A 27172-nucleotide genomic window follows, 5' to 3' on the forward strand; every position below is an offset into this window, starting at 1 on the left:
TGGGGCGAGGGTGAGTGGCCTCACTTGATTCTGAGGGCGATTTGGGACCCACAGGAGATCCCAGGACCTTGCAGTTGAGTATCCAAGAGATGAGTGAGGGGATGGCAGCAGGTGTCGGGTGGTAGGCTGGGTGCTAGGACTCCACGCCCCGAGGGAGTCTGGGGGACCCCAGAGCCCTGGGAGATTCCTCACCCACCCCTTGTCATCCACCCTCAGCAGGTCTGTGCGCCCACACTGCGGTGGGCACCTGGCATTGAAATAGTGATGGAGGTTGTAATCTCTTCTAACATGGCTTTTATTAAGAAAGAGGTTCAGGGTGTCTATTTGGGATGTCTGTCATCAAAATATCTTTTGGCACCGAGACTGCGGAGTTGTTGCTTCAACTTAAAAGAAAGTCTGAAACCTTAATCTTTTATTAGTAATTATTTGCGGTTTTTTAAATTCATTTCTTTCTGTATTTAAGTTTCATTTTTGTTTATCACATTAACCAAGCATCCAGTCTGAACCACAGTAGACTGACTGACTTGACTTTTGCTTTTCAGTTTGAAAAAATCCTTGCATTTTTTTCCCCCTAACTCCCTTTTTGTTGGTTTGTTAAAAAGGTTTGTCCAGAGGGGTTGCGTTTATCCGGTTTGACAAACGGTCGGAAGCAGAAGAGGCAATTACCAGTTTCAATGGTCATAAACCCCCAGGTTCCTCCGAGCCCATTACAGTGAAGTTTGCGGCCAATCCCAACCAGAACAAAAACGTGGCGCTGCTCTCCCAGCTCTACCACTCGCCGGCCAGGCGGTTCGGAGGCCCGGTCCACCACCAGGCTCAGAGATTCAGGTGGGTCAGGAGGGCGGCACCTCCCCTGCCAGGCCCTTCCTGTGCGGCCGGCTGTCACGGCCCAGCTGGCTGGCTAACCACGTGCAGTGGAAACAGTTTGCTGGGCACGCTGGGCCAGTCGTGTCGGAAAGTCGCATTCAGCGTCATTTGTGTCCCCATGGCGCCCCCTCCATCCAGAAGGTGTCTGTATGAAAGCCATTGATTTCCACTGGAGTGTAGTTTTTAATTGCAATCAAAAAGATGATGCCCACTCCAGCCAGGTCCCTGGAGAGGGCCTGCCTAGCGCTCCAGTGACACTGGCCTGGAGCCGTGAGTTTGCAAGATCCTTCCGTGAGAGAAAAGATGCAGCCTCGGGTGTGCTCACGTGAGAGCTGTTCTTCCAGAGTTTTTAAACAGGTGTTAGATTTTGCTCAGCAGTCCTAAGGCAAGCCTTTCTCACACCCCTGCCTTGTGGAGGCATTTTGGTGTCTGAATGTGATCCGCCTTCTGTTTAAAAGTCTGTCCTAGAGGTGAACCGTCTTCCCGTAGTCCTGAGTCTTTCCAGATTGACAATGATTCTAGTTGCCAGGATCTAGTAACACAGAGACGATGAGGGTCAGTAACTTGGACTCCAAAGTTTGGGGTGTTACCGTCTCATGAACAGCGGAGACCCCAGTTTAGGGGCCGGTTTGTTTTGTTTCTGTCAAAACCTCAACAAGTGGTGTGAGGGCTTATCTCAGCTATGTTAAGCATCTTTCTCCGTGACTTTTCAGGTTTCCCTCCTTTGTTTTAAGCAGTGAGGTTGGGTAAAATCCTGCCCGTTTCCACAGATGCCACTGTGCGCGGTATTATTTTCCCAGTCCAGCCATCCTGAGTTCTCAACCCGGCTCAGGTTCCAAAGCTGGCCTCTTCGTTTGTTGGCTTTCCTAGTTTAAAGACAAAGGCAGGGGGAGGTCTTTGTCAGAAGCGAGCTAAATCCACTTTTCAAAGTCCAGTAACACCGAGGGCATCACTGCTGACCGGGCAGGACGTGTGGACAGCTGTGTTCAGTGCGTTACCCAGGAACTCCCGAAAACCAGAGAGGGTCGGAGGAGGAGAAGGGAACTCTGGTCACAGTAACGAGGAGTAGAAAACAGGGAGACCAGAAAGACCGAACTGTTGTCAGGCAGGAAAGGGATGGAGACAGCCAGAGGAACACAGCGAAGAGACACGGGAGGAGGAAGGGGCGGGCGGGAAGATTCACCACCAGAGGCAGACTAAGATAAGAGTAAGAAGAAAGACCCAGGGCCGGCCCAGTGGCATAGCAGTTAAGTGTGCGTGCTCCGCTTCAGTGGCCTGGGGTTCACTGGTTCGGATCCCGGGCGCGCACCCAGGCACCGCTTGTCAGGCCATGCTGTGGCGGCGTCCCATATAAAGTAGAGGAGGATGGGCACAGATGTCAGCCCAGGGCCAATCTTCCTCAGCAAAAAGAGGAGGATTGGCAACGGATGTTAGCTCAGGGCCAATCTTCCTCACACACAAACAAGTCAAACCCCCAAAAAGAAGAAAGACCCAGAAGGAGCTTGCAGTCAGTTCTTATCACATCAGAAAAAGCCGAGACTAAAGGAATGATCAATTCTCCCTTTGTACAAATCAGAGAAAAGAAAGGGGTGGGGGGCCGGCCCCATGGTCTAGTGGTTAAGTGTGCGCGCTCCGCTGCTGGCGGCCCGGGTTCGGATCCCGGGCGTGCACCGACGCACTGCTTGTCAAGCCATGCTGTGGCAGCATCCCACATAAAGTGGAGGAAGATGGGCACGGATGTTAGCCCAGGGCCAGTCTTCCTCAGCAAAAAGAAGAGGATTGGCATGGATGTTAGCTCAGGGCTGATCTTCCTCACAAAAAAAAAAAAAAGAATGAGGAGTGGGTTTCATGACGGTCAGGATGAGAGGAATCAGCTCCAGTTAGCAGGAGAAAAGCCAACTGACAAAGATTAATAAGAGTGAGAGTTAGATGAATAAAAGACAGTACCACATTCCCTCAGATTCTTTTCAGTATAATCGCTACGTAAAGACTTAATTATAATAACTCAGGTCTATATTTGATATCCTGTGAAACGTGGAGGAAATGAGGTCCTTCTTGAAGTCGGAACCTCTTTCCAGTTCTCACTGAAAACCAGATCGGCTTAATGTCATGCAGATACTCGGGTGCCTTTTTCCAGCCCCATTTCGGTGATACTGTGGTCTCACTGTCGTCCCAGACAGACTCAGGCCACTGACAAGCCCCCTGAGTCATTTAACCAACTCAGACATCCCGGTGTGGGCTGTTTAAAATTATTCTTGCAAATTCAAAACCATGGCCAATAATGTGCCTTAATTCTTCCATAACTGCATTGAAAGTAACCCTTGGATGAGTGGGCTACACCTCAGGGGCTGCCCGCTCTTCTCCCATGTCTGTAGAGAGAGTGGAAGTTTAACGGCGCTAGAAGGCACGCCGCTTCCCCCGGATCAGCCCCACAGCTCGAAGCCCGATTTTATTTGGGAGCAAGTGGTGTTTCTCTGATTGCATTGTGTGGCTTCACAGATGCTGTGTCGTGCTCAGATATTCTTAAATTGACCCCAAGACCATTACTTTTTAATTTGTGAAACATCTAGAGGGTCACGTGGCTTCAGTAACAATTTTATCCTCTCGCTTAATCCTTATTGCAACGGCCACACATTTGTAGAAGGCTTATTTGTGATGTAACTGAAAGTGTCGCTTTGGAAAGGGTCCCCCATTTTTGCTAAAGCTTGGTGAAGTCATTCGCAGCCCTCAGTTCGGCCCCGGGCCCTTCTGGGATGTTGTGAGCCAGCAACAGAAGGTCGCCGAGCTGTGGGAAGGAATTCCCTCGTGCCCTGCAGTGGCCGGGGACCAGACACTGCTCAACTGTGAACCCTCACAGAGGGAGGGTCATGACGAGGGGAAGGTGCAAAATTTGGAGGGAAAAAAATCCAGCTCCCCCTTCCCCACACGCACACAGACGTAGAATATGAGCAAATATTCCTCCAGGGAGACCTGAGGATGTGGAGAAGTTTCTATCATTTAAAATGTGGGGAGCACGGAATGACTGAACAGGACCCTCCCCACCTCCACGGTGGGAGGGCTGGAGAGAACGGCTGGTGGGAGGCCACTAACAGGCCACTGCTCCAAGGGAAGGCTCTAGACCCTGCAGGGAGCCCACCGCCTCCCTCTGCCACCACATTGAATTCCTCTCAGTTGAAAGCAAAATCTTGTTTGTGACTGATGGGGGTGCCAGCCCTGAGCACCTCACACCCAGCCATGTGGAGGGCAGGGCCTGAGTGGCGTGGTGGCTCGCTGGCCGGCTCTGACCTTGACCTGAACGTGTGCTCTCTGTTTGCTAGGTTCTCCCCTATGGGTGTAGATCACATGAGTGGGCTCTCTGGTGTCAATGTCCCGGGCAACGCTTCTTCGGGCTGGTGCATCTTCATCTACAACCTCGGCCAAGATGCCGATGAGGGAATCCTCTGGCAGATGTTCGGCCCCTTTGGCGCAGTTACTAACGTGAAAGTGATACGCGACTTCAACACCAACAAGTGCAAAGGCTTTGGCTTTGTGACCATGACAAACTATGAAGAGGCCGCCATGGCCATAGCAAGTCTGAACGGCTACCGCCTGGGGGACAAAATCTTACAGGTTTCCTTCAAAACCAACAAGTCCCACAAATAACTCGCCCATGCTTTTTTTGTACGGAATAGCTAATTAAGAGTGAAGAAGTTGAAACTTTTTTGTTAGTGTACAACTCATTTTGCGCCAATTTTCACAAGTGTTTGTCTTAGTCTAAATGAGAAGTGAAAAGGTTTTTATACTCTGGGATGCAACCGACATGTTCAAATGTTTGAAATCCCACAATGTTAGACCAATTTTAAGTTTCTTAAGTTATTTCCTTTAAAGTATATATTAAACAGAAATCTAAGTAGACTGCGTTGACTAACCAGTCCCTCGGGATGGTGGTGAATCTAAAGCATGCTTTAACTTCTGAGACTGTCTAACACTCGTTTCATTTGCTGTCGCCACAAACTGGATAACAACAAACACAAAATGACCTTTCAGTTTTAGTCTTGAAACTAAAGTTGTTAGACAGATGCTGAGTGTGCGTTTGCTCAACCGCTTCACCATTTTAAGCGATTTCTGCTTTGGTTGACAGGAAATTGCTTTCCCAAGCAGGTTCCATCGCCACCTCCTGCTCACTCAGCCCCGGGCTCTGCCAAGTGGTCCTGGCGGTGGCAGCGGGCCCGACCGAGGTGGGCCACCACCGGGGAGGGGGGCCGCACGCCGGGCCAGGCCGGGCCCTCCAGAGAAGGACACGCATGTGTTTCGTAAGCCCAGGCGCCAATGGGAACGGACCAAAGAGTTTCAGGGAAACTCCAGTATATTCCAGAGTCAGATCTAAGCTCCAGGCATGCCTGAAGACGGGGTGCTACTCTGACACCCCAAATTCCTATCCACACATTGCATGCACGGTGCCCCACACCTCGGATACCGTTCACAATCAGTTCTGCAGTTCCCCAGAGCATTTAACATAGCTCGAATGCGTTAAGATAGCTCTATTTTTAATAACCCAGAAACATTTGAGCATTGTATTTCTCGCATCCCTTCTCGTGAGCACTAGACCTTTTTCTATTTTAGCCAGATTTTGTTTTGAAACTTCGCTTTCGTATGAACACTCAGCAGAAAAGTACTTACTTCTTGCCAGTATCTATTAACTAAAAAGGCTTTGATTTGTAGTTTTAAAGATTAACCCTCAAAGTTCTCTTCATAACTGCCTTGACATTTGGGGTTGTTCTGTTCTGTTAATTTTCTTTTGCTTTTTTGTGTTTTTTGTTTGTTTTTACTCTTGCATTTAAGACCATTAAATTTGATTTTGTTTTGCTCGAATTTTGTTTTGTTTTTTATTTTACCTTTTCTTTCTTTTTGGCTAGGGAAGGTCCAGATGGCCCAGCATTTAGGGAGATCTCAAGAAACAAGTACTTGCCTCAAGACAAAGCATTTATGAGTCTGTGGCGTAGGAAGGTGCAGTCACAAGTGGTGTTTTGTAAAACAGGAAGCCGGCAGGAAGAGTCAAGAAGAGAGGCCCTGAGAAGTAGGCAAGGCCAGATCGCCGGGCCACTCCTCAGGAGCCTGATCTTTTATAAATCACTGGTGTACAGAGAGAGTCAAAACCCGGATAACCTAGTACCAGCAGTTTTAACCCTGACGTGAGACTAAACACATGTAACAATAGGCTGTTTTTTGGTTATCGACATCATGGAATTGCGGTATTATCTATCTATCTATTTATCTATTTATTTATTTATTTAAGTGGAAAAAAAATTGGGCAGTGGGCACAGCCTTCTCCAGTGTTCTGAGAAGCCCTGGACAGCTTGAGGCTGCCGTCCCCACCCCGTGTCTCATGCTTCATCAAGGGGCTGCCAGCTGCTTGCATAAGCCTCCATAATTTAAGAGGTTGCCGTGTTCTTTTCCCACAAAAGGCTGAGTTCGTCCCTTGAGGCCTTGTCTCCTAAGTTGGCCAAGTACCCTGGAGGATCTCCGCCCTCCAGCAGAAGTTTCCAGACCCTAACTCAAAGCCAGCTTACGTGCCTCCTCCTGGAACCCAGAACCAAGGCCCGTTTGCCTGGATCCCACACAAAGGGGGTCCCCGCTCTGTGTGGCCCAGAGCGCTCTTCACCCCGGGAAAATCTGCCTTTCAGGTTGTGCTTGCCTCGGGCCGACATCTTCTCAGTGAAGATGAGGTTCCCAGTTCTGAAGGTGACCCTTAAGTCTCCTCGTTGACACACATTCCTGCCAGCCCCCGCTAGTGTTCAGTTTCTTATGAGAATTCTGTCAGAAGCATAAACTGTGAAGTGACGGGCCTGCCGCCAGCACTTTAGCTTCTTCCCTCCCCTCCATTTTATTTGAACCATATTGATTATTCTGATGCTGCCACAGACCAGAAGGAGATGTGAAGTGCGTATGAATCTTTGAAAGTTGCCCGAAGTTTCTCAGTTCAGTAAAATTCTCGTTTTGTGTGGTCTCCACTCTGAACAGGCTTCTAGCTAAAAACCCCTATCTGTTTCTTTGGGAGTTTTAATTTGCAAGTGTGTGGAAGGATTTCGCTGTTGACCTGTTACTCCTGCAAAGCAATTGTCACTCCCCTCGAGGGACCAGATGCTGGCGCTGTGTCTGAAAGGTTCATTACGTCTTCCCTAGGCTTGTTTGCAAAAGGAAGACCCCATTTTTTAAAAGTTACAATCCAAAAGAAACTGTTCTTAGAATTTTTTTACATCGCTCAATCATATTTGTATTTCGCAGAATGAGTGCTTTCCTTTTAGTTGGGAATTTTGATGAAAACCAATGAAGAGTAGATGTTAATTTGTCAAAAGTTTGATTTGGTACCTAAATACCAAAGAGGCTTTGATCGAATTCTCTTTTGACCTGTGTCACTTCCCCTGAGAGCTGTTCACTCAGTAGCTCCAAATCTGTGAACCTGGTTCCAGTTGAGTTATCCATTTTCTGCCCCTTGGCTCTGCCTTCTGATAGCTTTTTGATGTGACGTGCCACGCTGTGGTTCTCTGCGCTGGCTGTGCCTCTAGTCGCACGTCCTGTGACTGCGATTGCCCCCACGGCCACCATCTCGCCAGAATAGCTGAAAGTCGGGCCTTCTTGGTCCGGAGGCAGATGGTGCTGGGTGGGTTCTGCCTTCTTTGTTCCCCAAAGGTGAGTCTTTCCCTGGCCAAGGGCAGCTGCCTTAACCTTTGAGAATCTGCACTTGGTGTTGGTGCTGGAAACCCAGCGTCCAGGGTCTGTACTGCGCTGCCAAGCCGGTGGCTGGGGCTCCCTGCTGGACCAGACAAGTAGGTGAATCCGAAGACGGTTATTGGCAATAACTTAGCCCAGTTTTGCCTCCAAACAAGGGCCATTTGTTCAAAAGGTGTCTAAAAGACGTCAGACTTGAAAATCAAAGTTGACGTCACCTATTCCATTTCACATTGATTCAGCCTGATTTTGTCTGTCTATGCTTTCTGCTGCCTTCGTGGGTTGGATAAAAGAGAATAAGAATAAGCTACCGAGGGCCTCTTTCCCATCCCCCACCCCGTCCCCCGACCCGAGCTTCCAGCTCCTCAGGAAACACCTCCCGCTGTTCATCAGATCCCTGGGTCCGGGCCTCCAGTTGAAGTCACAATGCTTTCTGTGGAGTGGCACGGATAATCGACACTTCCCTACAATAGCGGTAGAACTTGAATCCCAGACCTCAGGCAGGCTCACATCTCCCAACTTTTCAATTCACCTCTGACTTCTGATGACTGTATTGTATGTTTTTCCACAGCCTTTTCATGACATAGTTCAGTTTTCCGCTTGGTCATTTAAAAAAAAATTACTCGTAAGTCACCGCGAGGACCTAAGTTAGGGGGACCAGTGGTTTGAGCAGTGACCTTTAGAGGAGTGAATTTCTTTCCACCAGGAGAGAAGGCTTGTCCGTTGGCTGGGGCCACCTCTTTACCGTGTGATGTTCCGTTTACAGTGGCTTGCTCGGGGCAGGGGCGTTTACCAACCGGTTCCCATGTTGTACAGTAGATGGGTAGACATTTTGTATATTAGTGTGTTTTAAGTTATTGATTTGTTTTATATAAAATAATTTATTTTTCAGGTACCATTTTTCATTTTAACTTTGTTTTTACATGGGTTTGTTTTCAATAAAGTATGACACTGCTGTCCAAAAGTCAACAATAAAATGAATCCCATCGTGTTCTTTTGAAGATGCTTATGTAACTAGCTTTTTATTATTATTATTATTTTCAGGAAAAAAAAAGCACTTCTCAGTTTTCATCTCCCCATTTGCCTTTTTATCCTTGTGAATAAATGTTCTTTAGTGTTTTAGGAGGAAAAAGCAAACCTAGATTTTGATAATCCAGGACTTCAGATTAATAAAGAAGCTTTGAAAGAAGACCATTTTTCAAAATTTTAGTGAAGTGTGAATATTTTTTGTCAATGGCTTTCTCAAAGAGAATGAAACTTTTGCACCATTTTCAGAGTTTTTATAGAGATGCCAAATTGATATATTTACATGTAATGGAAACATGAAAAAGTTTTATTAAACAATTGTTCATAGCTGTGTAGACATTTTAATTCAGTTTCCAAAGCTCTCACAGAGTATTTTTGGAGTACGGAGTGCTAATGGTTTTGGGTGTCACTTAATTCCAAAACAACTCGATTGTCCGAATACTTAATTCTTTTCACAGGTATCAGGTCTGTGTTACATGCTGTATGTTCACTCTGACTGGAATTGTGTGATATTTTGGTAATAAATGAAGTGGGACCATTGAGATGTGGTGGTGTGGGGGTGATGGTGTGTACCTTACAAGCAGCCAACACTGAGGAAATCGTCGGCCGTGCTGCAGGGGACCCTCCTTCCCAGGTCAGCATGGGCTGCCCTGCCCAAGCTGTCCCTTGTGTGCCGGGCCATGGCCTTGACCCATGTGGGGAGGGACGGAGCCCTCGGACAGTCCAGCCCAGGGTATGGAGGGGAAGACACCGGGACATGCTCCCCCATAGCCCTCTGCCTCTGCCCAGATGTTGCCTGCTCCCCAACACACTACAAACCAGCCCCCTCCCCTGGGAGACCCAGAGGCCCCCCCACCTTCTCCAGGTTCAAAAGCTTTGTGGGCCTCCTGTGTGTCCCTGGGCGTTGCCTGTCCATCTGCTCCCCATGCCTGAGCCTTGTGGCCATTCCACGTGTCTTCTGACGCTAATCTCCTTTGGTGATGGGAAATTGAGTTCTAACTCGCCCAGAGGCAGGTTGGAGCATCAAGGTCTCAGGGTTAGAGTCAAGTTTGAGTTGTGGTTCTGTCACTCCCCAGAGTGTGACGCAGGCAAGCCACTGACTCTCCAAGCCTCAGTGTCTCCCTCTGTGAAATGGGATCCCTCACGCCCACACCATAGAATCTTTGTGACAAGGAAAACAGATCCAGTAGGGACCACACTTAACCACGGCCGCTCTGAATTCCAGAAGCATCCAATGAGTGAGGTTGGGGTCAGCAGAGAGGGCAGCAGCCCCACGATCCCCGCACCCAATGGGCTCAGCGGAACCCGTGGACGTGCCCCTCCATCAGGAGCTTCCATAGCCTCCTCTAAAGTCAGTGGCTTTTCCTTCTTGTGCGTGTGGGTCTCGTGGTTCTGTGTCCATCTCCCGCTTTCCCAGATGTGGCTGAAGGGTCCCACAGCTTCCCGGGGGGCCTCAATATCCAGTCCCTCGGAGGGAAGAAGAAGAAGGGCCGCACTCCAGCAGGAGAGGGCTCTAGGGGTCCCTCAGGAGCTCAGACCCAGGGGCCCCTGCAGCTTCTCGGGCGCGAGCAGTCCCAGGCGCCCTCTGTCCCCGTGCACCGAGGAGAGGGATCTAGGCCTCAGCCCTTCCTGGGCACCAGAGGCCAGGGCTTCCCAGACCGGACCACAGTGTACGTCCACCTCTCCTGGGGCCTCGTGAAAAAGCAGAGTCATCCTCAGCAGGTCTGGGGTGAGCCTGAGAATCTGCATTTCTAACCAGCTGCCTGGGGGGTGCCGAGGCTCCAGGGACCCACTTTGAGAAGCAAGAGGTTAAGAGGATGCCGTAGTGGGGGTGTGCTTAACGAAGTCTTACTGCCCCCCATCTCCGCCTCTGGTGGCGGCTTCCGGTTCCCCCTCACCCCAGAATTTGGAGCCCCGAGAGGCTGAGCCCTGTGTGTGAGGGGAGGGGCTCTGCCACCTGACTGGCTCAGCGTGGGCCGTTCCCACTGTTCCCTTCAAGGTTAAGGCTCTGAGGGCCTAACGCCTGCGTCCCTTTTCCTTAGGGTTTTTTGTTTGTTTGCTTAGCCTCAGTAATTTCTTAGCACAATTTAAAAGGATTTCTGAAAGAGAAGGGAGAAAAATCACAGACACCGATCTCGTCCCGGAGAACCACGGATTGTTTTTAGTAGGAAGAACCGAGTTGTGACGTGCACTTGTTTTTCCTTGGGACTGGGGGACACGGTCATCAATCCCTTATCCTCTGCCCCCGGCCTGGAGCCCTCTCGGAGCAGGACAGGCGGCGGTGGCGTGGGGCTGCGAGCCTGACAAGTAGCAGCCCCCAGCTTCCCCCTCCACCAGCTTTGGTTCAGTTCACGGAAGTCCCGCAGCAAAGTTAAAGCTGGCAGGGAGCATTTATCCCAAGTTTACACCTGGCTTTCTGCACCTGCCGTGGCCGGGCACCCACCCAGGGCTCCAAGAGAAGAGACCAAAGACCCCAGTGGGTGTGCCAAGCGCGGGGGCGTGCGGGGCAGCAGAGGAGGGCCCTCGGGCCAGCGGCGTCTGAGCAGGAATCAGCTAAATGAGCAGCTGCAAGTAGCTAGAAGGTGGTGGTGGGAAATGCTAGCTCCTGTGAGCTGTTAGTCATGCTGTTCACTTATGCCATTCATTGCTGGTAATTTTTTTTTTTTACCAGTTTGGCAAAGAGCATCCTAGGTTTGGGCTGCCCCTTAGTTTTGTGCCTCTGAACTGTCCATTTTGGGGTTCAGTCAGGGATGGAAAGTCGGGTGCAGAGGAGGCACGGTGCTTCCTGCAGGCAGGGAGCTCTGCCTGTGCAACCGCACAGGGGTGGGGAGGGGCTTGTGCCCGTGGGCACATGCTGGGGGGCCTGGACCCAACCCCAAGTTCTCCCAGGGGTCTTTCAGCCACCCCAGAGCAGGCAAGCAAGGGAATCCCCCTCAAGCCCCTGCAGATCCTGCAGACAGCCAGCTCCTTCCCGCCGGGACCTCCTGGGACTGTGTCCTCTGAGCCTGAGGGCTCCTCGTAACCTGCCACCAGAACTGGGGTGGAATTAGTGGCCTCTGGTTCTAAAAGTATTAAGAACTTCAAGACGGTGACAGCAGAGCATTAAACCGAGCTCAGAGCCCTCGGAGCGTGGGGTCCTGTGTGACTGCACCTGCCTGCCACCGTCTCTGGTCAGGAGCGTCCAAGTTGTCTCTGGGCTTCTTAGAGACTCCGAAATTCCAAAATCCACCTTTCCCCTTCATGCCAAGGCCCGAGTTCTGTCGGATGGGTTTTCTCCAGTTGAAAGAGTTAACGCAGGGCTGGGGGAGTCTGAAGGTGGCAGCATCTGGGCCCTGGGGTGTGACAGCTGGGGTCCCAGAGGAAACTGCAGCTCTGAGACCCACTTCATAGGGAGGGAGAGGGACAGGGCTCCAGGCTGGCCGCTGAAGGGTCCTTTCTAGTTGGAGGGACCCAGGGCAAGAGGTGGCGGTGGGCACAGGGCCGAGGGGCTAACAGAGGAGCCAGTTTGGTATCCCAGGTGCAAAGGCCCCTTTCTCTCTGTCAAGTCAAGCCTCATGGAGAGGGCTTGTGGGTCCACAGTGTAAACCACACACGCCAAACGGCCGGCCGCTGGGGAGTGCAGGCGGGCAGGGGAGAGCGAGGCCCCAGAGTCAGTCTGTGGAGGGCCTGGAGCTCCAGAGACACCAGGAGAGGGCCCCTCAGGAAAGACTGGAATCCAGTGTGGAATCCAACCGTAAAATTCACACGGGGGCCCTTCGGAGAGCTGGAGCGCTGGTGTGTCTGTCTCTCAAAGGTTCACTAGTCTCCCTGGCAAACTGGGCTGGGGAAGGCGGCAGAGGCCTCGAATGCTGAGGCCAGGCCAGCGGGGAAGGGGGACTGGTGCCCACATGTCTCGGATGCCAGGCCATTGCCCATGCTGTTCACCCTGCTGGGAGTGGTTTGCCCCCTTTGTGGTGTCCTCAGCTCAAACTCCACCTCCTGGGCTGCCATCTCTCGCTGGTCCCATGGACTGGGCTGGGACCCGTGCGGGGACAAAGCCGCTGAAAGGTTTCCGCAGAGCCTCTGATGGTGGTGTGTGCGCTCTGATGGAGGAGGCCAGGGCTGATGACCCAATGGACCGCAGTGCGGCATGTCAAGAGGAAAATCGAGTGAATAAATAAAGGGAATCTTTGAAAGAGATGCGTCCAAGACGGAGGCATCAAGATAGCGCGTTATGGCTAGTGAAGATGAAGTAGGAGGAAGATGATTGACTGGGGAGGCGGCTGGGGCCCAGACCCGCAGGAAAACAAAAGGATCAACGTGCAGTAGGCTTTGTAAAAGGCTTTCTGATTTTTTTTGGTAACTTTTTTTTTCATCTTTTTTTTGTGTGTGTGTGTGTGAGGAAGATCAGCCCTGAGCTAACATCTGCCAATCCTCCTCTTTTTGCTGAGGAAGACTGGCCCTGGGCTAACATCCGTACCCATCTTCCTCCACTTTATGTGGGACGCCGCCAGAGCATGGCCTGACAAGCAGCGCGTCAGTGCGGACCCGGGATCCGAACTGGCGAACCCCGGGCCTCCACAGCAGAGCACGCGCACTTAACCGCTTGCGCCACCGGGCCAGCCCCTTTTTCTTTAATCTTAAAACATTCCATTCGTCTGCATTTGTGACCTAAGAAAAAAATGAAAATTTCAGTGTTTAGCGAGTTATTTTTAGACCCTTCAGCTACATGAAGATGCAATCTTAAACGTTTTGAATTTAAAGAGACAATGTATATAAAGCATCCCCTTCCCTCTTCCCTCTCCTTCCCACCTTTCCAGGCCCTTTAAATCCCTCCATGCCCAGTGTGGGTTATATCCTTAAAATGCCAGGAATCAGACCGGAAGGTATGGGTGACATGTTGGCAGGACGATGGAGGCTGGGGACAGAGGGATGGAGGGGGCCAAACACATGCAGGCAGGCGGGTTCACACGGCCCTGGGGGCTCCTAGGCTGTCAGCCCCAGTGACCCCGTGCCCACCCCCCGTGTGTCTCAGAGGAAGGAGTGGCACTCCTTGGCTTGCAGACGCATCACCCCAGCCACACGACCATCTCCTCCCCGTGTCCTCACATCATCTCCCCTCTGTGCGTGTCTGTCTCGGTCCAGATTTCTCCTTTTTACGACCCTAGTCCTATTGGATTAAGGCCCACCCTAATGACCTCATCTTGATCACCTCTGTAAAGACCCCATCTGCAAATCAGCTCACACTCTGAGGTCCTGGGGGTTAGGACTCCAACATATCTATTTCGGGGGACATAATTCAACTTATAATAGGGTTCGTCATTGGGTCTTATTGAGTTCTTCCCAGAGCAGTACATTGAGGGTTCATCATTGCCCTCCCAGATTTAGTGTGACGGTGGCCAGCAGGACAGGCTACATAGTTTATGGGGCCCAGTGCAGAATGAAAATGCAGGGCCCCTTGTTCAAAAGTTGTTAAGAATTTCTGATAAACAAAATGTATTATATACATACAATGGAATATTATTCAGCCTTGAAAAGGAAGGAAATTCTGACACCTGCTACAACATGGATGGACCTTGAGAACATGATGCTCGGTGAAATAAACCAGTCACAAAAGGACAAATACTGTCTGATTCCACTTTTATGAGGTCCCTAGAGGAGTCACATCCACAGAGACAGAAAGTAGATGGTGGGGACCAGGGGCTGGGGGAGGGGATGGGGAGTCAGTGTTTCATGGGGACAGAGTTTTAGTTTGGGAAGATGAAAAGTTCTAGAAATGGATGGTGGGATGGTTGCACAACACTGTGAATGTGCTTAATGCTACTTAAAAATGATTACAATTATAAATTTTGTTACGTATATTTTACCACAATTAAAAATAAAGTTTAAAAAAAGTATTAAGCATTTCAAGACGGCAACAGCAGAGCATGAAACCGAGCATGGGGCTCTGTGTGTCTGCGTGGGTCACTTGCCCGTGAGGCCACCCCGGGGCCAGACCCTGTCCCCATTGGCTGCGTCTTGCACCACCTGCTGTGTGCAGCCAGCAGACTCTGGTCAGCCAAGTCTCCCTCGTCCTTTGCGCCCAGGTGGGGAGAAGCCTGCTCCTCGCAGCTGGTGTTTACGCAGCCAGGCGTATCCGGTCCAGGTCTGTGTGGGTGAAAATCCGCAGTGTGTTTGTTGGCAGACGGTGCTCCGTGCAAAGAGAAGCAAGGTTGGCGGTGATTGGGTTCCAAGGGCAGATCTCCGGCCTGGTCTGGGTGTTGCAGTGGAGGACTGCCCCTCCTGAGGTCCCAGCCCAACCTGGGGCCTCTGCCGCAGTCAGCCTGGAGAGGGGAGCAGAGCAGCCCTGGCCCTGAGCCCCCATAGGCAGGAAGCCTGCAGCCCAGCGCAGCTCCCCCTGCTGCAGAAGAAGCCAGCTCCCTTTGGGCGGCGTGTCCGGGACTGCTCCCTGTGGGGATCTGCTCTCTCATCACGTAGGAGCGTTTCTGTCAGCTGGGCGGCTCTCTGCCTGTCTTCTCTGCTACCTGCGTAGCCCCTGCCAGCAACCCCAGCCCCATACTCTCCCACATGCTCCCACCCTCAGGATGAAGGCTGCTTCCCTCTCCCATCACCCACCCCACGTCCCTCCTTTCCCATGCTCCCATGGCTGATCCAGACTCCCCACTGGACTTCTGGCCCTAACGGAGGGCAGCTGGGCCCGGCCCACCTGTGCCTCTGCCCCCACAGTTCACTCGTCCTCCGTCGCTACCCTTCCAACCATTCTTTTATTCAATCCACACATATTCACCACGTCAAACATTTTAGAGCGGTCAGTCCATCAACACATGAATATAAACAAATTGTGGTGTATCCATACAATGGAATATATTATTCAGCCATCAAAAGGAATGGAGTCCTGATACACGCATGGATGAACCTAGAAAACATGTTAAATGAAAGAAGCCAGACACAGAACGTCATATATCGTATGATTCCATTTGTATGAAGTTTCCAGAATAGGTAAATCCACAGAAGGTAGATTAGTCATTGCCAGAGGCTGGGGGAGGAGGGACCAGGTAAAACTGCCTAATGGGTACAGGGTCTGCTTTTGGGGTGATGACAATGTTTTGGAACTAGATAGAAGTGATGGTTACACATCACTGTGAATGTTACAAAATGGCACTGAATTGTTCACTGGAAAAGGGTGAATTTTCTGTTATGTGAATTTCACCTCAATGAAAAAACAGAAATCAGCTTAGGCATTTCAACTGCCAAGAGTTGGACATGTGACATGGTAGACCAGCCGACCCGATCATGGACGCTCAGCCTGTGTTGGCGTCACCCTTCAGCTCTCCAAATGGATCAGCTCACATAGGGAATATTGAGTCTGTTCACAGACTCTTTCAACAGGTCTTAACTAAAGATCTAGAGATACATTTGCTAGGGTGGCTTAAACAATGGAAATTTATCATCTCACAGTTCTAGAGGCTGGAAGTCTGAGATCAAGGTGTGGGCACGGCTGGTTCCTTCTGAGGCCATGAGGGAGAATGTTCCATGCCTCTCTCCTAGCTTCTGGTGGTTGCTGGCCATCCTTGGTGTTCCCTGGCTTCCGGTAACCTCACCTGGGTCTCTGCCTTCATCTTCATGGCCTTCTCCCTGTGTGCGTCTGTGTCCAAATTCCCCCCCACATCTTTTTTTTTTGTGTGTGTGAGGAAGATCAGCCCTGAGCTAACATCCTTTGCCAATCCTCCTCTTTTTGCTGTGGAAGACTGGCCCTGGGCTAACATCCATGCCCATCTTCCTCTACTTTATATGGGACGCCGCCACAGCATGGCTTGACACGCTGTGCGTCAGTGCACGCCCGGGATCCGAACCTGTGAACCCCTGGCCGCCGAAGCGGAGCGCACACACTTAACCACTATGCCACCAGGCCAGCCCCCCAAATTTCCCCTTTTTATAAGGACACCAGTCATATTGGATTAGGGGCCCCCCTACTCCAGTGTGATCTCATCTTAACTAATTACATCTGCAATGACCCTATTTCCCAATAAGGTCACATGTGTAAAGCGGTTTGACATTGTCACAACATCCAAGTGCCTTCTCAGTTGACTCGGCTCCTCGCCCGGGGTCTAAACCGATTTGGGTATCGTTGAAGTCACTCAGTGTCCTCCTGGCTGTGTACCTGCCACGCACGGTAGAACCCCGTATTTCTTCACTGCAGATTGGGAATTTTAAAAGAGGCATAAATGAAGCTTGATCCTTCACCACAGATGGTTAGAGCAGCACTGCTCTCGTGGGAAAGACTCGAGAAATAGCCGCACGTGTGGATACCCGCCAGCCAGGCTGACCGCTGTGAAGAACAGTGAGCTACGAGAAGGAACAGCAGACACCCCGAATCTGGGTGGGGTCAAGGAAGGTCGGGGATTTCGTGGAACCAGGAGGGATGAGAGGAGGGAGGAGTGAGAAGCCTTGGTGGAACAGGACAGGAGGGACTGAGGGCAGTGGGGCAGGGCTCCTAGGACAGCTCCATCCGCAGATGTGGCTGAATGTGCCAGAAGCCGGGAGCTCAAGCCTGAGGAAGACACAGCCCCTGCGGAGCTGGCACGGTCGTCTTGGACCCCAAGCTTTGTCCTAGCAATGCCCTCAACCTCTCCATTCCAGAGAAGGCTCGAAAGCAGAGGGCGTGGGGGGGATAGAGGGGGACCCTGCACTGAGTACGCAACCTCCCACTTCATCCACGTCCTAGAATCTGCTGCTTCCCGATGGGACGGGGATGCCCCGTCCCCAGTCCTGCTCCTGCCTTCCTGTCTCTGCACTTTGGCAATGCTGCTCCTTCTCCTTGCGTGTTAACCGTGTCTTTTATTTTCTGTCGTCTGATGCTTTGACATCCTGGGGCCTTGCTGATCTGAGAGAGTCTGCCTCTCCCAGGACTAGCTAATTCCTAGAGACAGCAGACAGCTTGCCAAAAAGTGTGCCTTTCACGTGCAAACCAGCCAATCCAGAGCCCATACCCTCATCACCTCCTGTACGGGGCTCTCACACTCAGGGCCACTCTCCCCTGCCCTGATCACCCCAGGGCCAGGTGCCAGACAGCTAGGAGCAGCCCCTATGCCCCAGAGCCTGCTGGAATTATTCAGACTAGCTGATCCCAAGCCTGCCTACCCTGCCTCGCCTGTTCCTTCCCTGAAAACTATGATAAAGGCTCCTGCCTACGTTTCCTCTCCCTGCCCCCCGACCCACCCTGGTGCTTCCCTGTGTGGCTCTGCCTGGTGCACTGTGCCCCCTCCTCTTGGGATCTGTGAGTAACAACCTGTCTTTTCAATAGCGGTCATCTCCTGATATTATTTGCCATAGCTGAATAATAATAAGCCTACATTTTAAAACACCTTGAAATGTCCTGCCATTCTCCAGCCCCAGGGACAGGGCAGCCCCAGGGGATTCTGCCATTACCCTGCTCCAAATGCAGAGAACAATGCAGCAGGGCCAGACACACCCAGAATCTTCCCAGTTTACAGGTGGGTAAACTGAGGCACGGAGCGGTGAAGTGCCTTGCCCAGGGTCATAGGGGCAGTCCAGCTCCTGAGTCTTTTTTGTTGTTGTTGTTATTATAATTGCACTGATTAATTTTTTTTTGTGGTAAAACATACAAAATTTATCATTTTAACCATTTTAAGGGTATAGTTCAGTGGCCTGAAGTCCATTCACGCTGTGCAACCATCCCCACCAAAGTCTGCAGAACTTTTTCACCATCCCAAACTGAAACTCTGTCCCCATTAAACACTAACTCCCCACTCCCCACGTTTATTTTTAGTAGGTAATAGTCACAGTTCAAAGCATACAAGGTCCGAAGATTATTGAATGAAAACCTCCCTTCTCTCTGGTTTCCTAACCACCCAGATCCCCTCCCTTGAGCTGCCTGTATATCCCTCCAGAAGTCCTCTGCGCACATTCCAGAAAATCTATTGATCTCTATATCATAAGGTATTTTAAGCGGTGGGGGCGAGGCCATCAGATCTGTGTCTTAAGCCCACTCGAATGCTGAGAGGGGAATGGCTCTCTGCCTGTGGAGCTCCCTGCATTTCAGAAACTGTTGGCTTATTTCGCTTAGCAAATGTTTTCAGGTTCATCCACATTGTAGCGTGTATCAGAACTTCATTCCTTTTTTATGGCTGAATAATATTCCATTGCCAGGATGGACCACATTTTGTTTATCTATTCATCTGCCGATAGACACTTGGGTTGCTTCCACCTTTTGGTTATTGTGAATCATGTGGCTATGAACATGGGTGTGCAAACATCTTTTGGTTCCGCTGTTTTTTCTCTCTCTCTGCCCTCCCTATCTCCCCTTTCTGGGTCACGATAACAGAAGAGGTGTTGATAATGGCAACCAAGACTGAAGAGACAGACCCTAGCTTGATAAGGCCCCAGAAATACGCTAAAAACACACCCCACTGTAACTTTCATGGGCCCCAGGCTTTGCCTTCGTGGTTCCCATCCTCCACAAAAAAACAAAACAAAAAAAACAATTAAAAATGATATTTTACAACTGAGTTGGCTTAAGGATGAATATAACCCAGCTGGATTACAGCTTTGCTTTTTTTTGTTTTTTTGCTGAGGAAGATTCACCTTGAGCTAACATCTGTTGCCTATCTTCCTCTATTTTGTATGTGGGCCGCCACCACAGCATGGCCACTGATGAGTGGTGTAGGTCTGCGCCCAGGGTGGAACTGAACCCAAGCCACCGAAGGAGCTTGCTGAACTTAACCACTAGGCCACCAGGGCTGGCCTGATTATGGGATTTTTTCCTTCTAATTTTAAAAGAAATTGAGGGCCGGCCCCATGGCTTAGTGGTTAAGTGCGCACACTCCGCTACTGGTGGCCCAGGTTCGGATCCCGGGCGTGCACCAACGCACTGCTTCTCCAGCTGCGCTGAGGCCGTGTCCCACATACAGCAACTAGAAGGATGTGCAACTATGACATACAACTATCTACTGGGGCTTTGGGGAGAAAAAGGAGGAGGAGGATTGGCAATAGACGTTAGCTCAGAGCTGGTCTTCCTCAGCAAAAAGAGGAGGATTAGCATGGATGTTAGCTCAGGGCTGATCTTCCTCACAAAAAAAAAAAAGAAAGAAAGAAATTGAAACATTTGCAAGGGTCCCCAAAGTGTTGTGGGCCCTGGGCATTTAATAGATAAGTCAGCCCTGCTGAGAAGTGAGGCCTTGTTCTTGGAAAGGCCTGATTTCCTCGTAAGCTCTGCATCTGCCACCTACTGACTATTCTACTCAGATCCCACGTGGACTCTGATAAGTGTGAATAATTACAAGAGGAGAGATGAGGTTCCAAATGGGAGGAGTGTCCCATTGCCCAGGAGCAGAAGGGCCACGCAGCATGGCTTCAGGGAGCGTGGAACAAGGGACCACTGGGGAAGCTGGAAGCCCCTCCCGATCTCCCGCCTGCTGTGGGCTCTGCACGGTGGGGAACTGCTCTGCACTCTTGGGTGGGCCTGGAGGCTGAGAGCCAGTGGGTCAATAATGGACTGTACCACTCAGTCTGCACTGTAAAAGGGAGATTTCCGAGTTACACAGTCATGGAGTCCTGTCCACCCCGTCTCCTGGCTTCTCAGCAGGCCCACCTGCCAAGACCCCTAGTTTGGGACACCGTTTCCTCTCTCCGCACGGCCACAGTGGCCTCCTCACTGCAGCCAGAGAGATCTCTCTGCAAAACAGATCTGTCCGTATAGCTTGAACAACACCCCTCGTGCCCCGTTTAAAACTCTCCTACAAGAGCAAACTGGTGCAGCCACTATGGAAAACAGTATGGAGACTCTTCAAAAAAATTAAGAATAGAACTACCATATGATCCAGCTATTCCACTGCTGGGTGTTTATCCAAAGAACATGAAAACATGTGTGCATAAAGAAACATGCACTCTTGTGTTCACTGCAGCGTTATTCACAATAGCCAAGACTCGGAAGCAACCTAGGTGCCCATTGAGGGACGAATGGATAAAGGAGATGCAGTATATATACACAATGGAATACTACTCAGCCATAAAAAGATGAAATCTTGCCATTAGCGACAACATGGATGGACCTTGAGGGTATTATGCTAACCAAAATAAATCAAAGGGAGAAAGTCAAATACCATATGATCTCACTCATAAATAGAAGATAAAACCGACATCAAACAAACACATAGAGACAGAAATTGGATTGGTGGTTACCAGAGGGGAAGGGGGGAGGGAGGAGGGTGCAGGGATGATTAGGCACATGTGTGTGGTGATGGATGTAATTAGTCTTTGAGTGGTGAATATGATGAAATCTACACAGAAGTTGAAATATAATGATGTACACCCAAAATTTACATAATGTTATAAACCAATCTTACCCCAATAAAAAAAATAAATGAAATTTAAGAAACCTCTCCAACAGCTCCTGGCTTCTGCAACCACTGTGATCTGGTCCCCACCTAAGCTCTCCAGCCAAGCCCTTTTGCTCCCCTGCTGTTTCCACAGGCCGTTGCCTCGCACTGAAACGTTCTGGCCTCATCCCCGGCTTGTGTCATCCCTTCCTGCAGCAAGCCTTCGCGAGTCTAGCTGCCCGTTATAGCTTCTCGAAAACAACTTCCATCTCCCCGATCATAGCACTTGAGTGGCTTAACGTCTGGAGGCCTTTGCTTCCTTGGCTAGGAAGTGGGGAATAATGCCGCCAGCTTCACAAATTTTAAGGGAATTCAATGCCTGCCATATGCCCAGCCTTGCTTCCACCCTGCCCACACATGGCCGTGGGCCAGGGGTCTGTGCTGCGACCGGGGACAAAGGCTCTGCGCTGGCCGGGTCAGCGAGATTCCTTTTTCGACACTAGTCACATGGCTGTGGGCAAGTTCCTTCGACTCTGCAAGCTCTGGGCGCCTGTCTGCATGAGAGGGCTAAGGATAGCATCCACCTCAAAGGCTTGTGGGATGGCGCTAAATAAGACACAGCTTCCTAGGGCCGAGCCCGCCGCCTGGAACAGAGGAGGTGTGCCACTGGTGCCAGCAGCTATTATTATACCTCGAGAGAGAGAACAGGAGATGGAGGAGAGAGTCAGCCGGGTAGAAGAGGAGCGGGTGGGCAGGAAGCCACACAGAAGGCAGACAGATGGCGGAGGCCTGTGGGCAGCAGAAGCTGGGCGTGGGTGGGCAGAGGCTCTGAACCCGAGGGAAGATGCAGAGGATCTGTTGTATGAGTTTGCAGGGGCTGCCCTAACAAAGTACCACAGACGGAGTAGCTTACACCACACACGTATTTTCCCACAGTTCTGGAGGCTGGAAGTCCACGATCAAGGTGTTGGCAGGGTCAGTTTCTCCTGAGACCTCTCTCCTCGGCTTGCAGATGGCCGCCTTCTCCCCGTGTTCCTCACATGGTCTTCCCTCTGTGTGTGCCTGTGTCCTAATCTTTTCTTACAAGGACACCAGTCGTGCTGGATTAGGGCCCACCCTAATGACCTCATTTTAACTTAATTACCACTTTAAAGGCCCGTCTCCAAATGCAGTCACATTCTGAGGGGCTGGGGGTGAGGGCTTCAGCATGTGAATTTGGGGGGACACCATTTAGCCCATAACAGCCAGTGAGGGGGTCACTAGGAGAAGGGGAGCAGGAACAGCATTAGGCTGGAGACAACAGGCTTCTCTTGCTAAGGATGTGCCTGCGTCCTGATGCAATGTCTGTGAGGCTGGAAGGACTGTCCAGTTCTGCCCATGAGGGCTGGTTAATGCCCGTCTTTCTCATTCAGATTCTTTTTTTTTTTTGGCGACGAAGATTGGCCCTGAGCTAACATCTGTGCCCATCTTCCTCTATTTTGTATGTGGGATGCTGCCACAGCGTGGCTTGATGAACAGTGTGTAGGTCTGTGCCTGGGATTTGAACCCGTGAACCCCAGGCCACCGAAGCGGAGCACGCGAACCTAACCACTACACCACCGGGCTGGCCCTTCATTCAGGTTTTTTACAGCCAAAAAGGGCCTAACTAAACCAGTATGTGAAGCCCTTGGCACACTGCCTGTCCAAGAGCTCAATAAATCGCAGCTATTATTGTTGTTAAGGTTATTTGGTCAGGGGCTGGCCTGGTGGCACAGCCGTTAAGTTTGCGCGCTCTGCTTCGGTGGCCCAGGGTTTGCCAGTTTGGATCCTGGGCGCAGACCTATGCATCGCTCATCAAGCCATGCTGAGGCGGTGTCCCACATAGAGCAACTAGAAGCATGTACAACTATGACATACAGCTATCTACTGGGGCTTTGGGGAGAAAACAGGAAAAAGAGGGAAGATTGGCAAGAGATGTTAGCTCAGGGCCAATCTTCCTCAAAAAAACAAAAAGATTATTTGGTCGGCAATATTAATACTAGAAAAAATATCATTTAGATAGAAAAGATGAAGAGCTTGATTATATAGTGATAAACATTACAATAAAATTGGAGACGTGGCATTATTGAACTTATATGCTTCATAAAATATAAAAACAAAATGAAAAAATAATGTTAGGAATAGAAGAAATTGACAGAAACATAACTGCAGTGAGAACTGAATATCATCCTATGGCAAATTAAGAGTATAAAAAAGAGATCATTGATCCAGCAACCGCACTCCTTGGTACTTATCCAAATGAAGTTTACAGCCACACGAACACCTGCACACGGACGTTTCTAGCAGCTTTATTCATAATTGTCAAAACGTGGAAGCAACCAAGATGTCCTTCAGTGGGTGAATGGATAAATACACTGTGGGACGTCCAGATAATGGAATATGCATCAGCGCTGAAAAGAAATGAGCTCTCAAGCCATGAAAAGACATGGGGGAACCTTAAATGCATATCAGTAAGTGAAAGAAGCTGATCTGAAAAGGCTACGTAATGGATGATTCCAACTCTGTGACATTCTGGAAAAGGCAGAACGATGGAGACAGTAAAAGGATCAGTGGTTGCCAGGGGCTGAGGTGGAGGAGGGATGAATAGGTGGGGCACAGAGGATTTTTAGGGTGCTGAAACCACTCTGTATGATACTGTGATGGTGGATCTGTGTCTTTATATATTTGCCCAAACCCATAGAATGTACGGCACCAAGAGTGACCCCGATGTCAACTGTGGACTCTGGGTGATAAGGACATGTCCATGTTGGTTCATCAGTTGTAACAAATGTCTCACTCAGGCGCCATGTTGGTCATGGGGGAGGCTGTGAGTAGGGGGGCAGGGGGTATATGGGAAATCTGTGCACTTTTCACTCAATTTTTCTGTGAACCTAAAACTGCTCTAAAAAATAAAGTGTTATATTAAAAAAAAGAAGAGTCACTAATTGTTTTTTACATGAATGTCTATGTTGAGAATACAGTACTGTTTAGTAAAGATCAATATATTAAATTTATGCATCTATTCGTAAAAAATAATGACACAGAAGATGTGAATGTTGTAATTAATAAAATATTAATTCGTATATGAAAGTTTGCACCTTACAAATAACAAGTAGGCTTATTTATTTATTTATTTATTTATTTTTATTTTTTTATGAGGAAGATCAGCCCTGAGCTAACATCCATGCCAATCCTCCTCTTTTTGCTGAGGAAGACCCGCTCTGAGCTAACATCTATTGCCCATCCTCCGCCTTTTTTTCCCTTTTTCTCCCCAAAGCCCCAGCAGACAGCGGCATGCCATAGTTGCACATCCTTCCAGCTGCTGTATGTGGGACACGACCTCAGCATGGCCGGAGAAGCGGTGCGTCGGTGCGCGCCTGGGATTCGAACCCGGGCTGCCAGTAGCGGAGTGTGCACACTTAACCGCTAAGCCACTGGGCCGGCCCTCAGACTTTCTTTATTTTTTATGACCTTGACAGTTTTGAGGAGGATTGGGCAGGAATTTTATAAGTTCTCTGTCAGTGGGTTTGTCTGATGCTTTTCTCACAGTTAGACTGGGGTGACGGGTTTGGGGGAGGAGGACTGCAGAGGCGAAGGGCCCTTCTCATCCTATTACATCCTATTAAGAGCACATGCTATCAACATGACTAGTCATGGGTGATGGGAGCCTTTTTGTTCTTCAAGTTTTCAAGGAACAATAACAGAAAATGATAACTACATAGTCTAAGCAGGAAATCTCTAAGTACAAAAAGATAGAAACCGCCCAGGTCCCAGGTTCTACTATGGCACAACTATAACAAATAAAGCTTAAGTTATCCCTGAGTCCCAAAGGGTGTAGGTGGGGGACAGCCTCTAAAGTGGCCCCCATAACCCCCACCTCCTGTATTCACGCTCTTGTCTGGTCCTCTCCCCTCTAGTGTGGGCAGGACCTAGTGAGTCCATTTTAACTAACAGAATGTGACAAATGTGATGGATGTCACAGCTGAGACCAGGTTATCAAAGACTGTGACTTCTGTCTTGCTGGCTCTCTCCTGCACCCTCGGGTGGAAGCTGGCTTCCACGTTGGAAGCTGCCGTATGCACGTGTGGCAAAAAGACAGCCAAGAGACAGCGAGAAACTGAGGCCCTTTGTCCAACAGCCGGCAAGGGACTGAATCCTGCCAACAGCCACCTGAGCGATCTTGGAGCAGAACGTCCCCCATTTGAGCCTTGAGAAGATTACAGCCCTAACCAACACCTTGATCGCAAACTTGTAAAGTCCCCCGGAACCAGAGGACTAGCTGGGTCACACCCGGATTCCTGACCTACAGAAACTGTGAGAGCATATGTATTTGTTGTTTTAAGCCATTACACTTTATTTTATTTTTTGTTTTGGTGAGGAAGATTGTCCCTGAGCTAACAACTGTGCCCATCTTCCTCTATTTTGTATGTAGCTTGATGCCACAGCATGGCTGGTGAGTGGTATAGGTCCGCACCCAGGATCTGAACCAGCAAACCCCTGGCCACTAAAGTGGAGCATGCCGAACTTAACCACTACGCCACGGGGCCAGCCCCTAAGCCATTACATTTTAAAAAACAGCTTTAGGGCCCGCCCCGGTGGCCTAGTGGTTAAGTTCGGCGTGCTCTGCTTCTGTGGCCCGGGTTCAGTTCCTGGGCGTGGACTACGCCACTCATTTATCAATGGCCATGCTGTGGTGGTGCCTCACACATAAAACAGAGGAAGATTGGCAACAGATGTTAGCTCAGGGCGACTCGTCCTCAGCAAAAAAAACAAAACAAAAACAAAAACCCAGCTTTATTGGGATATAATTGATATAGAAAACCTGCACATATTTAATGGATATAATTTGATGAGTTTGGACACACACATACACCCGTGACACCGTCGCCACAATCAAGGTAATAAACATACCCATCACCCCCAAAGTTTCCTCGTATGCCTTTGTTTTTGGGGGGTTTCTGGGTGGAGGTAAGAACACCTCACATGAGCTCTACCTTCTTAACAAATTTTGTAAGTGCACACGCAGTCTTGTTAACTGTAGGCACTATGTCGCACAGCAGAGCTCTAGAACTTATTTATCTTGCACGTCTGAGACTTTAAACCCATTAAACGTCTGCCACACCCTCACCCCCGTGTTGCCAGCAGCCACCATTCTACTCTCTGTTAAGCCATTATGTTTTGGGCTAATTTGTTATCATCCTAGCCCCAAATCTCGCCCTTCCTGGATGAGCACCACGTATGCACTCCCAGCTTTCTGGATGCTTCTCCAGAGGGCGGCTCCCTGAGTGCTTCCGTCCATATCCTGCTCCTGGTCTCACCATGACCGTGGCCAGCCCATTCCAGTGCACACTCGACAAACAGCGGTGGAAGGTTTCCTGCGCCCTGCGAGCACGCCGGGCAGCCCTGGGCACACAGCTTGGTCTACTGATGGGGGAGGGTGCTCTGTCCCAGGCAGCTCGGGCTGCTATAACAGAACACCACAGACTGGGGGGCTTACACAACAGACATCTATTTCTCACAGTTCTGGAGGCTGGAAAGTTCAAGTCCAAGGTGCCAACAGATTCAGTCTTTGGTGAAGTCTCTCTTCCTGGCTCGGAGAGAGAGAGAGGCTCTTAACCAATTTTTAAGTGTCCAGTACACTCTTGTCAACTATATGCCCATTGTTGTAAAAAGATGAAACGCTTCACGAATTTGTGTGTCACCTTTGTGCAAGGGGCTCTTCTAATCTATGTCTTGTTCCAACATCAGGGTATGGGCCACCCAAGCCAGCACTCAGCCAGACTTCTGGCCTACAGAACTGTGAGATACTAGATGGGTGTTGTTTCAAGCTGTTACGTTGGTGGTGATTTGTTGGGCAGAAATAGAAAAATCAGACTCTAACCACATGGGATTGTTGGAAGGCTTACATGAGAAAATGCGTGAGAAAATTTAGCACAGAGCCTCGCGCCCAGTCAGTGCTGATAAATGTTAGCTGGTATAGATATCATCCCCCGCCAAGCCCACCCAGTAAAACCACTGGGAGCCCATCGCCAGCCTGGAAACGTGTGCTGTAAATAAGGTCTTCTGTGTTCGAGAACTTTCATGTAAATTCCTGCAGGAGCTCTTTCTTTCATTCACTTTGTTGATACACATATTCACTGAGTACCTACTGTGTGTCAGGCATTGTGCTATGCATCAGGACATGAGTGGCCAGTCCCCAAAGGGCTTACACACTGGGGAGAGAGGTAGAGACCCGG

The 27172-nt window shown here is 49.9% G+C and overlaps 1 protein-coding gene and 1 pseudogene across 1 annotated transcript in view; one reads left to right on the forward strand and one right to left on the reverse strand.

Annotated features, from left to right (window-relative positions):
- ELAVL1 (ELAV like RNA binding protein 1) overlaps window positions 1-5718 on the forward strand; it is a 34707-nt gene extending 28989 nt beyond the window's left edge. Inside the window, exons 5-6 of the mRNA XM_058538018.1 lie at window positions 603-828; window positions 4185-5718. Coding sequence (XP_058394001.1) covers window positions 603-828; window positions 4185-4509 — 551 coding nt within the window. The 3' untranslated portion in view covers window positions 4510-5718. The remainder of the gene's footprint in view (window positions 1-602; window positions 829-4184) is intronic.
- A 20885-nt stretch (window positions 5719-26603) lies between these two features.
- On the reverse strand, window positions 26604-26704 carry LOC131403628 (U6 spliceosomal RNA; annotated as a pseudogene).
- Between the last annotated feature and the right edge of the window lie 468 nt (window positions 26705-27172).

This window comes from Diceros bicornis, unplaced genomic scaffold, assembly GCF_020826845.1.
Source record: "Diceros bicornis minor isolate mBicDic1 unplaced genomic scaffold, mDicBic1.mat.cur scaffold_73_ctg1, whole genome shotgun sequence".
NCBI lineage: Eukaryota > Metazoa > Chordata > Mammalia > Perissodactyla > Rhinocerotidae > Diceros > Diceros bicornis.